Here is a 16,042-nt window from a genome sequence, read left to right as displayed (position 1 = left end):
ATAGACATTTATACAGAACGTCCACTCGAATTGCTAATAATTTGTTTTGTCATTTCTTTTGTCCAATATCATCCTGCATCTGAGAGTTTAGTCAAGTTTAGTTTAGAGATCCAGCGCAGAAACAGGCCCCTCAACCCACCAAGTCCGCGCCAATCAGCAATCCCCATACACCAGTCCTATCCTGCACACTAGGGAATCATTTACAATTTTTACCAAAGCCAATTAACCTTCAAACCTGTATGTCTTTGGAGCGTGGGAGGAAATCGGAGCACCCAGAGAAAACCCACGCGGCCACAGGGTGAACGTACAAACTTCGTACAGACAGCGCCCGTAGTCAGGACCTAACCCGGGTCTCTGGACCTGTAAGGCAGCAACTCTACCGCTGCGCCACCGTGATGTCCTGGACATGTCACACAGCACAGTAAAAGCTCGTTCAGCCCAACTTGTCCGAGTTGACCAAGATGCTCCATAGAAGCTACTGTCGTCCCGTTTGCCGTTTGACCCATATCCCTTTAAGCCTTGCCTATCCACATAGGTGTCTAAATGTCTTTCAAATGTTCTTACTGTATCCATCTCAACGACGTCCTCTCACAGATCATTCAATACACCCACCACCCTCTGAGTGAAAAAGTTATCCCTCAGGTTCTTATTAAATCTTTCTACTCTCACTTTAAACCTAGTTCTTGATTCCCTTACCCTGGGAAAAGTGTGCATTCACCCTATCTATTCTCCTCATGATTTTATACACCTCCTTAATATCACCCCTCAGCCTCCTGGACTGCAAGGAATAAAGTCCCAGCCTGCACAACCTCTCCCTGCAGCTCAGAGCCATTGAGTGTGTGGTCACATCATCCTGAAAGGTCCAGTCTGTCTACCTTACCTATATTTTTTATGCTTCTATCACTCTCCTTTCTTGGATGCTGGTCACAGTGTTATTGAAATAAAATTTAAATGATATTTATGGTGGCACAATGGCCTCGCGGTGGAGCTACTGCCTTTCAGCCCCGGAGACCCGAGTTTGATCCTGACCTCGGGTGGTGTCTCTGTGGAGTTTGCCCGTTCTCCCTGTAACCATGTAGGTTTCCACTCACATCCCAAAGATGTGCGGGTTTGTAAGTTAATTGACCTCTGTAAAATTGCCCTTTGTGTGTAGGGAGTGGATGACTGTAAAGAAGTCTCAACAACACATTGTCTTAACTGTAGCTTTTATTAACTGTTCACATAATTGCTATACTAGCTGTACGTGGTCTGTCACTGGAGCTAGAGAGAGAGACCCCAGGGAGGGAACATGCAATTATACACCTAATAAGGGGAGTGGTTAAGGGTGGTGAGGTCACTATGTTAAAGGCAGTGGAATAACATAGAACTAGTGTGAATGTGTGATCGATGGTCAGCATGGACTCGCTGGACTGAAGGGTCTGTTTCCACGCTGGATCTCCAAGCTCTAAACTATCCCAAGGATGTTGCTATGGAGAGAGTTTATGATTTGTCATTAATAAACTTTCTTTTCTGTGAATGTTACATAAAGACCAGAGTGTCTGTGGTTGTGAAAAATATTTGCATATTTCTCACCAATGATCTTGCCAGCTCATCAAAACCCAGACAACCAAATGTGCATTTTATTGTTACCTTTGGATTGCAGGTTCTGGAAGGAGACACCAGTTGAATGCGATTCAAACCAGCAGAGCATGTAATATCATCAGCAAGTACACAGCTTTTGTCCCTGTGTACGTTGACAACAAAGAATACCTGCCGAACATCATAGAGTATGCAAATTCAGGTACTGTAGTGGAGTGCTATTCTGAATTAATTTCGACTAAGTCTTCGATCTTGATATGAATTTGAATATTCAAGTCCACAAGGTTTGTGTTTAGTTTATGTTTTGGGATACAGCGCGGAAAATGGCCCTTCGGCCCACAGAGTCCACACCGACCAGCATTCCCTGCACATTAACACCACCCTACATGCACTAGGGACAATTTTACATTCATACCAAGCCAATTAACCTGCAAACCTGTACGTCTTTGGAATGTGGGAGGAAACCGAAGATCTCTGAGAAAATCTCCAAAGACGTACAGGTTTGCAGGTTCTCCCCGAGACATGTACGTCTTTGGAGTGTGAGAGGAAACCGAAGATCTCGGAGAAAACCAAGATCTTCGGTTTCCTCCTACACCCCAAAGACGTACAGGTCACGGGGAGAACGTACAAGCTCCCTACAGACAGCATCTGTGGTCAGGATTGAACCCGGGTCTCTGGCGCTGCCAGCGCTGTAAAGCAGCAACACTACCGCTGCACCACCATGCTTAGGAGATAATGGTAGCAGTCCACAAAAAGAAATTCATCCAATTTCCAGACATTCCCATGTTAACAGTTTGCATCCCCCTGAAATAATATCATTGGCCACAGACAAGTTCAAAACCTTGCTAAATGAGCTCTGGAAGATGGAAGATTTTGTTTCTCAGCTGCCTTCTCAGTGAACTGTGTTCATATTGGGTGGACGAATGGAATAAAATCAAACACACGTTGAAAGCTGTGTTTAACCACTGATTGAGATGTTCAGATGAAACAGACAGAAACATGCTATTGTGGTTCATCAGGAATAACTGGCAAGTGATCGATGGATTCTGATGAGGAGGCTTTTTATTGCCAGATGGGTGGAGTAAGTGACAAAGTCCTGATGTGAAAGAGAGACAAAATAGTGTCAGATAAGAAGAGAGGGATGGATATGGGTGGAAAGGAACAGGGAGGAGGGGGAAGGGGGGATAAAAGGGTAATGAGGGACAATTGAACACTACTACCCAGTTTCTGCCCAGCTGTTATCAGGCAACTGAACCGTCTTCTCACCAGTTAGATAGCAGTCCTGGCCTCCCATCTACCTCAGTGAAGACCTTTGAACTATCATTAATCAGACTTTATTGTTTATCTTGTATTAAATGTTATACCCTTTATCCTGTATCTGCACACTGTGGACGGCTTGATTGTAATCATGTGTAGTATTTCCGCTGACTGGATTGCACACAACAAAAAGCTTTTCACCGCACCTCTGTGCACGTGACAATAATAAGTTAAACTTAACTACTTTTGACCAGTTCTATTCTCATTCTTTCAGCAGCTGTGGGATCAAAGCTGAGCAACTACAGGAGGTCACATTCAGGAAGCCGGAGGCACCGAGGTTATTCCGCTGGACTTGGTCACTCACAGTCCGAATACGGATCTGATGGAGCAGAAGATGCCCTATCCATTCCCAGTAAGGCCCTTAGATATTTATCGTTTCACTGTTGCAATCATAGTGTGGCTGCACCATTCTGCTGTATGAAAACAGGCCATTTGGCCCACCATGTCCATGTAGAATTAGAACATAGAACAGTATAGCATAGGAACAGGACCTTCGGCCCACAATGTCTTTGCTAAATACGATCTCAGGTTAAACTAATCTCCTCTGCCTGCACGGGATCCATATCCTTCTATTCACTGCATCTCCGTGTACCTGTTTAAAAGCCTCTTAATTGCTACTATCATATCTGCTTACACCACCATCCCTGGTTACATGGTCCAGGCAACCACCACTAATAATTGCCCTGGACACCTCCTTTAAACCTTATTCCTCTCAACATAGCTACGCCCTCAATGCACTGACATCTCCACCCTGGGAAAAAAAGGTTCTGACTGTTTACCCTGTCCATGCCTCTTACTCACTACTATCATGCCTCACTCCGCCTCCAACACTCCAGTGAAAACTGAGAAGACGAGTAATTGAATTGGTTGGGCCATTCGTAGAAAAACATTAACTGTGAACTCTCCATCCGGTTATTTAAAAACTAGCATCGTTTGTAACCAAACACACACTCAGGTCAAGTCAAGTCAAGTTCATTGCCACACACACAAGCACAGTTAAAAATCCTGTTTGCAGCAGCATCACAGGCACAGAGACTCGGACAAGACACAAAAAACATCAATTATGTATAAATTATACATATATTAAACATAAATTCCATAAGAGAGTAAAAAGCAAAAATGACTGGATTGGAAATTTTAAGGGATACGGGTCAAACACAGACAAATTGTGACTAGCCCATATGGGGCATCTTACCTGCATTGACAATTTGGGCTGAAGGGCCTAAAGTTTAGTGTAGTTTAGTTTAGTTTAGAGAATCAGCATGGAAACAGGCACTTCGGCCGATCGGGTCTGTGCCGACTAGCATCCAGCACCCGCACCCTAACACTATCCTACATACACTAGGGCCACTTTACAATTTTACCAAGCCAATCAGCCTACAAACTTGTACGTCTTTGGAGCATGGGAGGAAATCGGAGCACCCGGAGAAAACCCATGCAGGTCACGGGGAGAAGGTACAAAATCCGTACAGACAGCACCCGTAGTGGGGATCGAACCCATGTCACTAGCGTTGTAAGACATTTATCTAAAACACAATTAGAAAAACATAAGTCTATGGTAGTGCAAAAGGTGGTCCGTAGTGTTCTTTTGTCGAGGCAGGATTAGGGTTGTGCAGGTCAGTTCAAGAACCTGATGGTTGCAGGAAATTAACTGTTCCTGAACCTGGTGGTGTGGGTCTTCTCATTCATATGATACTCATATCCACTATTCAATATTTAATTACAGTGGCCTTAAAATGATTTTGCCTGTGTTTTGTACTAAGTCATGGGAGCCACAGAGACGAGCTCAGGGTGAAAAGAGAAAGCACAATATTAGAAAATCAGTGGGGTATTCAGTGCGAGATTGATTTTAAGATTGAAGGGTTTTTGTTTCTTTCAAAAGACATTTTCACGGAAGATATTATGAGCATCTTCAAAAACAGCTCGGCATTGATCAGTTTAATACAGGATCAGAATCATTCTAAGTATTTTCATTGATCTGGTTTTCAGAGTTGATGAACAGAATGTGCAGAATATACAAAAACTAATCCCATCACATCACTCTGAATGAGGCTATAACCTTGGGTGATCTTATTATTTCACCAGGAATTACTGAACGCTGATGAATGGGACCCAATGAATCAACAGAAGCCAATACTAACAATGAAATAGAAAAAGACTAGAGAGCATAACTTTATGGTGAGAGGGGCAAAGTTTAAATGAATTGAGTGGGGCAAGTATTTTACACAGAGTGGTGGGTGCCTGGAATGCACTGCCAGGGGTGGTGGAGGCAAATATAATGATGGCATTTAATAGACCTTTAGACAGGCACATGGACATAGAAACATAGAAAATAGGTGCAGGAGTAGGCCATTCGGCCCTCCGTGCCGGCACTGCCATTCAATACGATCATGGCTCATCATCCCTAAATCAGTACCCTGTTCTTGCTTTCTCCCCATATCCCTTGATTCAGTTGGCCCTAAGAGCCATATCTAACTCTCTTTTGAAAACATCCAGTGAATTGGCCTCCACTGCCTTCTGTGACAGAGAATTCCACAGATTCACAACTCTCTGGGTGAAAATGTTTCTCCACATCTCAGTCTTAAATGGCCTACCCTTTATTCTGTGGCAGGGAGTTCCAGGGAGATTCATCACTCTCAGGAAGAGAGAATAGTTTTCTTTCTCATGTTCGGGTTTTGGAGGATTGTCCCCCTGTATGTTGTAGCTATGTGACCCCTGTCTTGTACTTCCCCAAAATCGGGAACAAGTCTACTGCCTCATGCTCCTCCAGAGGTCACGTTTTGTAGAGGCCTTTCCTATAAGATCCCCTCTCTGTTCTATAAATTCTAGAGAGTACAAAACCAATTTGAAGTCTATCTGCTGGCATAAGACAGAGTTGATCCCAGGTGTTCAGCCAGAGAACCTTCTCTGCACTCCCTCTGTGGCAATAATGTCCTTCCTCACAGAAAGTAGTGGACCAAACCAATTCACTGTTCCTGTTTTCAAGAGAGAGTTAGATCCCTTGCTCCGTTGGCCCTAAACGCCATATAAAGGATCTTGGGAAAAAGCAGGAACAGGCCTCCACTGCCTTCTGGACAGATCATTCCATGATTCACAATTGATGGGCCAAAATCTTTCTCCTGCACCTAGTTTCTATTTTCTATGATGTCGTTTGGCAGGCACAAGTATAAGAAATGGAAGACAGAAAGACAGGGGGAGGCCATTAGTTTAACGTTTGTTCTCTGCCGTATGGACATTGTGGGCTGATGTAGCATTTTCCTATGCACTTTCCTTAATTCAAAACAAAATAAGTGTGTTCAAATGTCTACAAATGCTCGGCGATAGAACACGTTCACAAGAGCCCTCGTTTGTAGCTTTACAGGCCTGTTCTGTAAACACCACCATATGAAGTCCTATATGCTGGCCATGATAAACAGAGTAAATTAATGTAGTCAGCCTAGATAACCAGAACCATTTAATTGAAGAACAGAAGGTACCGGACGGAATTCACGCAATGTTCTATAGAGGTTATAGTTACTGAATTTCATTTGGGCTATAAAAATCAAAGGATACCCCATTGACACTGCAGAACAGCTTCATTCTTCTTCTAGAAGACTGGATTCTGCAGCATTGGAGGGACTTGCAATCAGCAGCTGGAAAATGAATTGATCTCATGATGTCATTTGGAGCACATTTTTTAAGAAAAGAAGGGTCTGAAGACAGGGTTTCGGCCCATTCTGCCCCTCTTTCCTTCTGCCGTCCACAGATGCTGCTGCACTGATCTGAGTTTTTCCTGCACTTTTTGTGTAGTCACATTTTTAAGTGTGCAGTCTAAATTTTCCTGACACTAACAATGGAATTTCTACTCGTTGTAGCTTTACAGGCCTGTTATAATTGGTCATATGAATAAATATGACAATAAAATGAATGGAACACAATAAATTAATAGGCAGTCATCCTAGAGAAGACCATTTAATGTGATGTTTCGGGTACCGAGACCCTTCAATCATTCGTCCAGTGTAGGTTTGGTTTCAACATTACTCTAGGCAGAAAAATTATTTTGCCTAGTTGTTTGGTAAATATAACTGGATTCACTACATTGCCACTTTTCATTTCACTGCACATCTCGTATGTGTATGTGACGAATAAACTTGACTTGAACAGGGGTACACATCTTTGAAAATTTGCTCTGTTCTCTATGGGTGCTGTCTGAACGGAGTTTGCATGTTCTCCCCGTGAATGCCTGGGTTTTCCCTGAGATCTTTGGATTCGTCCCACACTCCAAAGACGTGCAGGTTTGTAGATTAATTGGCTTGGTATAAGTGTAAATTGGCCCTAGTGTGTGTAGAGTAGTGTTAATGTGCGGGGATCGCTGGTCGGCGTGGACTCGGTAGGCCGAAGAGCCTGTTTCCTTGCTGTATCTCGAAACTAAACTAAAATATATGTTGCATGCAAGCATAGGCATTGCTAAAAAGATGATGTGTCTTCATTCGATGCACAGTATACACCCAGGCATCAGTTGTGTGCCCCATGTTTATGAACAGCACAGTGGAATTTATGCATGGGATTAAAAATGTAGGTGAGGTACCAAATGAGTTCTCTACATCTGTATTCATTGAGGAGGACATGGAGGACAGTGAGAGCAGTGTGGGAAGCACTAATATTAGTGTAGTTTGAGATCAAGAAGGAGGTGCTGTTGGGTTTCTTGAAAAGCATTAAGTTGGATAATTCCCATCGCCTAATGGGAGATTAGTTAAAACAAATGTAGGTTCCTTGCAGTCAGAAACAGGTGAGTTGATCATGGGGAACAAGGATATGATGGACCAATTGAATAACTACTTTGGTTCCGTCTTCACTAAGGAAGACATAAATAATCTGCCGGAAATAGCAGGGGACCGCGGGTCAAAGGAGTTGGAGGAATTGAGTGAAATCCAGGTTAGTCGGGAAGTGGTGTTGGGTAAATTGAATGGATTAAAGGCCGATAAATCCCCAGGGCCAGACAAGATCCCAGAGTACTTAAGGAAGTAACTCCAGAAATAGTGGATGCATTAGTAATAATCTTTCAAAACTCTTTAGATTCTGGAGTAGTTCCTGAGGATTGGTGGGGGTAGCAAACGTAACCCCACTTTTTAAGAAGGGAGGGAGAGAGAAAATGGGGAATTACAGACCAGTTAGTCTAACATCGGTAGTGGGGAAACTGCTAGAGTCAGTTATTAAAGATGGGATAGCAGCACATTTGGAAAGTGGTGAAATCATTGGACAAAGTTAGCATGGATTTACGAAAGGTAAATCATGTCTGACGAATCTTATAGAATTTTTAGAGGATGTAACTAGTAGCGTGGATAGGGGAGAACCAGTGGATGTGGTGTATCTGGACTTCCAGAAGGCTTTCGACAAGGTCCCACATAAGAGATTAGTATACAAACTTAAAGCACACGGCATTGGGGGTTCAGTATTGATGTGGATAAAGAACTGGCTGGAAGCAAAGAGTAGGAGTAAACGGGTCTTTTTCACAATGGCGGGCAGTGACTAGTGGGGTACCGCAAGGCTCAGTACTGGGACCCCAGCTATTTACAATATATATTAATGATCTGGATGAGGGAATTGAAGGCAATATCTCCAAGTTTGTGGATGACACGAAGCTGGGGGACAGTGTTAGCTGTGAGGAGGATGCTAGGAGACTGCAAGGTGACTTGGATAGGCTGGGTGAGTGGGCAAATGTTTGGCAGATGCAGTATTATGTGGATAAATGTGAGGTTATCCATTTTGGTGGCAAAAACAGGAAAGCAGACTATTATCTAAATGGTGGCCGATTAGGAAAAGGGGAGATGCAGCGAGACCTGGGTGTCATGGTACACCAGTCATTGAAAGTAGGCATGCAGGTGCAGCAGGCAGTGAAGAAAGCGAATGGTATGTTAGCTTTCATAGCAAAAGGATTTGAGTATAGGAGCAGGGAGGTTCTATTGCAGTTGTACAGGGTCTTGGTGAGACCACACCTGGAGTATTGCATACAGTTTTGGTCTCCAAATCTGAGGAAGGACATTATTGCCATAGAGGGAGTGCAGAGAAGGTTCACCACTGATTCCTGGGATGTCATGACTGTCTTATGAAGAAAGACTGGATAGACTTGGTTTATACTCTCTAGAATTTAGGAGATTGAGTGGGGACCTTATAGAAACTTACAGAATTCTTAAGGGGTTGGACAGGCTAGATGCAGGAAGATTGTTCCCGATGTTGGGGAAGTCCAGGACAAGGGGTCACAGCTTAAGGATAAGGGGGAAATCCTTTAAAACCGAGATGAGAAAAACTTTTTTCACACACAGAGTGGTGAATCTCAGGAACTCTCTGCCACAGAGGGTAGTTGAGGCCAGTTCATTGGCTATATTTAAGAGGGAGTTAGATGTGGGCCTTGTGGCTAAGGGGATCAGGGGGTATGGAGAGAAGGCAGGTGTGGGATACTGAGTTGGATGATCAGCCATGATCATATTGAATGGCGGTGCAGGTTCGAAGGGCCGAATGACCTACTTCTGCACTTAATTTCTATGTTTCTATGTTTCTATCTATCTGGTTATTGAGAGAGGCAAGAGAGGAGACCGCAGGGGCCTGAACAAAGATCTTTGTATCCTCTCTAACCACATGTTTGGCACAAATGTTGGGCGCAAAAGGGCTATGTTCAGGTACAGACCTAGACTGGCTTAAGGCCAACTATGACTTAGGGTGAAAGGGACCATCCTAATCCCATTCAATTCTAGAAGTCTGGGAAGTATATAATAGCAAAAGTGCATTTTTGCATTTTCGGTCAGTAGTATCATGTAAGATGCCTTGGGCCTTGAATGTGATAGGATATGGCTGTCAAAGGAACTCTTGCTTGGAACCAATGAGCCAGGAATTCACTCCACTTTCTACACTTTTAGTCTGAAGAAGGGTCCCGGCCTGAAACGTCACCGATCCTTTTTCTCCAGAGATGCTGCCTGACCTGCTGAGATTAGTTTAGAGATACAGCACAGAAACAGGCCCCATACACTAGCACTATCCTACACACGATGGACAATTTACAATTTTTACTGAAGCCAATTAACCTGCAAACCTGCATGTCTTTGGAGTGTGGGGGGAAACCAGAGCACCTGTGGAAAACCCACGAGGTCACGGGGAGAATGTACAAATTCCGTACAGGCAGCACCCAAAATCAGAATCGAACGATGTTGTGAGGCAGCAAATCTGCCGCTGCACCACTGTGCTGTCCCTAAAGGTACTCCAGCACTTTGTGTCTTTCTTTGATATAATCCAGCATCTTCTGTTCTTTGTTTCTACAGCTAGGAACATTGTTAGGCTGCCTTAAGCCACAAGGTTGGGTAAGATTTAAAAAATGAATGTTGATGCAGGTGTCAAATTATGATGTTTTATTGGGAGCTTGACAAACTCTGTCATGGACCTAGATTTAGCGTGGATGTTAAAACAAACTGGAGGCACTTTTATACTCTTTCATTTAAGGAGAGAAAATGACAAAAATTTACAATATTAATGACATAAACAATCTTCGAGCAAAGCACAAAGTACTGGAGGTATTCTGTGGGTCAGGCAGCAGCTGTGCAGGGAATGGAAATATATTGTTGCAGGTCGGGACTGGACAAGAGAAGTACTGGTGTGGCAAAGCCTGGCAAGTGATAGGTGGATACAGGCGAGGTGGGGTGAATGGCAGATGGGTGGAGTAAGTGACAAAGGCTAGAGGTGAAAAGGAAATGTAAGAGCATCAGATAAGAAAAGGAGGAGTGAAATGTAAAGCTGGAATGGTGGAAGGGGACACATTTGTCTTTGTCACGGTCTACCCATCTGCCTATCCCCCCCTTCCCCCTCACCCCATTTCATCTATATCATCCATTCACTTACCAGGCTTTATCTCTCCCCCACATCTCATTTCCAGTTTTTTCTCCCCCCCCTCCCCACTCCATCAGAATGAAGAAGGGTCCCGACCCAAAACGTCTTCTGCCCGTTTCCCTCCACAGATGCTGCCTGACCTGCTGAGTTTCTCCAGCATCTTGCCTTTGTGCTCTTAAACTTTGTTAGAAAGGTATAGTGCTGCAACAGGTGACCTTTTATTACCAGATGAGGCATGTCCTGAACTGCGATTAGCATATTGTGTGTGTATAATAGTTCAGGATAAAGCTCACCTAACAGTGCAATATGTGAGGTGATCTACGGAGGTGTTTCATGGAATATGCTGCCAGAAGAGGGAGTTGAGGCAGGTACTAATGCAATGTTTAAGAAGCATTTAGATAGGTACATGGATAGAATAGGTTTGAGGGAAATGGGCCAAATGCAGGCAGGTGGGACTAGTGTAGACGGGACATGTTGGTCGGCCTGGGCAAGTTGGGCCGAAGGGCCAGTTTCCGCGCTGTATAGATCTGTGACTCTGTGTAGGAGTACGTTGAACTGACGGTAGTCTGCAGAGATGCAGCTGATTAGATTTCTACGATGGTTCAATATACTTTAATGAAGCATATGGATTGCAGAATGTGTGGGTGTGTACATGTGAGGAGGTGCAATTATTTATGATTAGCAGTTGAGGCTGGAATTGCTTGCATCCTACAGTGTCTTGCTCCATCAAATAGACCAGAGAGCTGAGCAAAAACCTGCTCATGCATACATGCCTGCCTGCAGAGTGCTTTGGTGCTTTGCTTTGCTCCAATTCAGATTGTACCAGTGGATCAGTGCAGAAGTATTTCGACTTCCGTCCTAATGGATAGGGCTGAATGGATCAATATCCAACTGCATAACATTAATGTCAGTGTTCGGGGAAAGTGCCGCATCAACTCCCTAGTCCTGACGATGTACTCCTGGAGCTATTGTTTAAACAGTCGTTTCTCTTCTCAATGATATGCCAGCATTTGGATATTATCGTATTGCACAAAATGCCGGCTAACAACATGCGATCTATTGTAGTGGGCACTCGTTTACCAGCTGCCCCATTTTCTGCACATACCGTCACATTAAACTACCCATATGACCACAGTCAGAGAGTCATAGAGGTTTAGTTTAGTTTAGTTTAAAGATTCAGCATGGAAACAGGTCTATTGTCCCACCAAGCCCACACCAACCAGCGATCATCTGTAACACTAGTTCAATCTTATCCCACCTTTGCATTTATAGTCAAATCCTGCACTTACGAACCGAGAAATTCACTCTGTTGGTAAACATGAGGCTATGTCACCCCAACGCCAAGATCAGTGGGAATGAATTTCCCTCTCCAAGATGGCGGCGCTGCCTTAGCAGCTGCGGCTCGCCTGCAGTCCGTCTGTTTTTTTTGTTTTTTTGTTGTTCTTTTGTCCTGTTTTAGTTAATTTTATTTTTATTAGGTTGTGTATGTGTGTGGGTGGGGGGGAGAAACATGTTTTGGTCTCTTCCTTCGGGGGGATGCGACTTCTCTTGTCGTATCCCCCGTCTCCGTCTCCGCCTGCGCCGAGGCCTAATAGCGGAGCTGGCAGCCTCGGAGCTGGGGCAGTGGCAGCGGGGACCCGGTCTCGGAGCTGGGGCAGAGGCAGCGGCAGCGGCGACCCGGTCTCGGAGCTGGGGCAGAGGCAGCGGCCACCCGGTCTCGGAGCTGGGACAGCGGCAGAGGCAGTGGCGACCCGGCCTCGGAGCTGGGGCAGCGGCAGCCGCAGCAGCCACCCGGCCTCGGAGCTGGGGCAGCGGCAGCGGCAGCGGCGACCCGGCCTCGGAGCTGTGGCAGCCGCAGCAGTCACCCGAGCGCGACCGCGGGCCCAGTGGACGACACCGTCGGGAGCTCACAGTCACAGGTTGGTGACCTGTTCTCCGGAGCTCCCGCAGCTTCGGCAGCTTCGACCACCCCGGGCCGCGGAGTTGAACCGGCCCGTTCGCGGAGCTCGGATTCAGCCGCGGGACTGACATTACTTACCATCGCCCCGGCGGGGTCACAACATCTGAAGCCTGGATCGCCTCGGCGCACAGGGAGAATAAGAAGAGAAGAGACAAAGACTTAAGACTTTTGCCTTCCATCACAGTGAGGAGGTCTCTGGTGAACTCACTGTGGTGGATGTTAATTTGTGTTTACTTTGTGTTTTTGTCATTTTTACTATATGTAGGACTGCAAGGCAACAACATTTTGTTCAGACCGCAAGGTCTGAATGACAATAAAGGCTACTTTGACTGACTTTAGTGACAGAGTTGAACATGCTGTCACCATCATAAAGCACACTGAGTGACTGGAGTTTGCAGGCAAAAGTGGAATGCCTTGGCTCCAGCAAAATAAAATGCATTGATTTTATTTGTTAAAGCTGTTCATTGTGTTCATTCGCAACCATAACAGTCAACCTTGTGAGGAAAATGAGAGTGCTGCAATTATTGATTTGCTAAAAATTTCACTTCACAAAGATGGTTTTGACACTTTGATATGTTGCAGATTCAACCTTGAATATTTTGTTTGCTGAGTTTCCAGATGTACATTTGGAGCCAATGCCACAGGCTAATCTCAGGTCCAGACCACTATCCAATTGGTTTAATTGGTATCAGATCATAGAATATTCATTGGAGCTAAGGGACATTCACTGCCTCTCTCCATAACGGCGATCAGATCATTCATCTTTTACTCTTGACGTATAATGAATTAAAAACAATAAAAGAAAATCAACAAATAAACTCAATAGGCAAGTCGAGAGTGTTTAATTATTAAATATACCGACAATAGAACAATTCTTTTTTATTTTATTTTCTTTTCTCTATTTTCTCTCTCAACTTTCTTCATTTACTCATTTTCTTTCTTCACACACTATATATTTCACATCTTTCTATCCTTTACTATCTAACTTCTTTTTCTTATTCTAATCTTTTTTCAATGTAACAAAAAAAAAAAGAAGTTGTACATAAAATGTATTAAGAAAATATATATTAGGCACTTTGGTGCCATATGACTGTACTTACTTCTAATAAAATAAAATATTTAAAAAAAAAAGAAAAAAAAGAACAATGAAATTATTACTTGCTGCAACTTTATAGTCCCATAAATGAAATGACATAACAAGTAAATATACAATAAGCAATAAAACAATAAATTAATAATCAGTAATACTAGATAACCAGGCTGTAATAATGCAAAACAGTGGACCCAAAACATAGTAGATTGTCACTGAGGTAGTTATAGATCAGTGTTGTGCAGTATTCAAGAGACATAGAGTCAAACAGCATGGAAACAGGCCCTTCGGCCCAATTTGCCCGCACTGATCTACACCAGTCCCGCCTGCCTGCGTTTGGCCCATATCCTCTAAACCTGTCCTATTCATGTATCTGTTTAAATGTTTCTTAAAACGAGCTTGATGGTTGCTGGGAAGAAGTTGTTTTTGACCATGGAGGTCATGGTTTTCAGGTCCTGTACCTTCTCCTCTGTGAGGAACTCAAGAAACCTACATTGAAATATCGATGTAGAGACAAGAAACTTCAGAATCAGTCTGATGAAGGGTCTGGAACCGAAACATCACCTATCCATATTCTCCAGAGATGCTGCCTGACCCGCCGAGTTACAAAAAGCACTTTGTGTCTTTTTCTGAAATTTTGACGGTAGTTTTGTAAATCTACTGGAAATGATCAGTCGTAGGATTGACATTGACGTATGAAACTAACTGGAGACTGACCAATAATGACGTCAGAGGTATCAGTTACTCAAGAACAACTAGCAATATTACAGCAAATGAGTGGCCTAGAATGTTTCTGTCGAGCCCACTGTTTGGTGACTATTTCTTAGTGGCCTTCACTAGCCCCTGTTAGGCCTGACAGAATGTAAAGGCAAACATTCCTCGTGTGTATGTTTCTCCCTTCATATACATTTTTATGTGATTTTATTTTGATTATACATTTTTTCCAGTTTTATGTATGCTCCCCAACCCTTCTGTCTCATCTACCAAGCTTACCACCATCACCCTGCGCCCGTCTGCATAACTTTCTTTCCATTCGCCACATCCCATCACCCATTTCCTTCACATACACCATCTTCTCCATCTGCTCATCACCTCCCCCTCCCTATTGCGACTCCCCTATTTTTCTCCTCTCCTCCTGTTCTCTTGTACCCACCATCCCTCCCTCTGGTTCTTTATTTCACTCCCCACCTTCCTTACGTAGAAACATAGAAAATAGGTGTGGAATTAGGCCATTCGGCCCTTCGAGCCATGGCTGATCATTCAAAATCAGTACCCCGTTCCTGCTTTCTCCCCATACCCCTTGATTCCGTTAGCCCTAACAGCTACAGTATATCAAACTCTCTCTTGAATATAGCCAGTGAATTGGCCTCCACTGCCTCCATGGCAGAGAATTCCACAGATTCACAACTCACTGGGTGAAAAAGTTTTTCCTCATCTCAGTCCTAAATGGCCTACCCCTTGTTCTACCCCTTATTTTCCTTACCATCATCTCCACCCTTTTTTCTTCTCCACTTAGAACCTCCAGCCTTTGTTACTAATCCACCCTCCTCTCTCCCGCCCGACTCCCTGACAATCAACCTCACCTTACCTGTATCCACTGACTAATTGCAGACTCTCACCCCACCCCATCCCCTCAGCTCTTTCTACCAGCTTTCTTCCCTCCAAATCAGTCTGAAGAAGTATCCTGACCGATTTCTAAACAAAATGGGGCGGCACATGGTGCAGCGGGTGGCGCTGCTGCCTCGCGGTCATTGAAACCTGGCTTTGATCCTTTGACTGGGTGCTGTCTGTGTGAAGTTTGCACGGTCTCCCTGTAACCGCGTGGGTTTCCGCTGGTTGCTCCAGTTTCATCCCACGTCCTAAAGATGTACGTGCATGAATTGGTTGTCTGTAAAATGTCCTTAATGTGTAGGTCATGGATGTGTAGGGATAACATAGAAATATTGTGAACGGGTGACCGATGGTCGACGTTGACTCAGTGGGCTGTAGGGTCGGAGATCATACTGTATCTTTTAATCAACCTGTCTATTCCCTTCCAGAGATGCTGCCTCACCCACTGAGTTCCTCCAGCAGTTTGTGTTTGCATCATGCATTTCTGTGATCTAATTTACCCGACTTTTGATCTTGACTTGATGTGTTTGTATATTTTTCAGCCATAGAGGATGGCAAGCAATCACCCTGCACGTCCCCTTCATCCTCAGGGTGGGAGAGATGCACAGAAGGTATGGACCAACAAATGGTGG

The 16,042-nt window shown here is 44.2% G+C and overlaps 1 protein-coding gene across 1 annotated transcript in view; it reads left to right on the top strand.

Moving 5' to 3' along the window:
- vwa5b1 (von Willebrand factor A domain containing 5B1) overlaps positions 1–16,042 on the top strand; it is a 106,492-nt gene that overhangs the window by 70,843 nt on the left and 19,607 nt on the right. Inside the window, 3 exon segments of the mRNA XM_055659018.1 lie at positions 1,643–1,780; positions 3,113–3,247; positions 15,953–16,021. Coding sequence (XP_055514993.1) covers positions 1,643–1,780; positions 3,113–3,247; positions 15,953–16,021 — 342 coding nt within the window.

The sequence above is a fragment of the Leucoraja erinacea genome, chromosome 30, assembly GCF_028641065.1.
Source record: "Leucoraja erinacea ecotype New England chromosome 30, Leri_hhj_1, whole genome shotgun sequence".
Classification (NCBI taxonomy): domain Eukaryota; kingdom Metazoa; phylum Chordata; class Chondrichthyes; order Rajiformes; family Rajidae; genus Leucoraja; species Leucoraja erinaceus.
The sequence above is the reverse complement of the archived record's forward strand: the minus strand, read 5'-3'. Positions and strand labels throughout refer to the sequence as shown.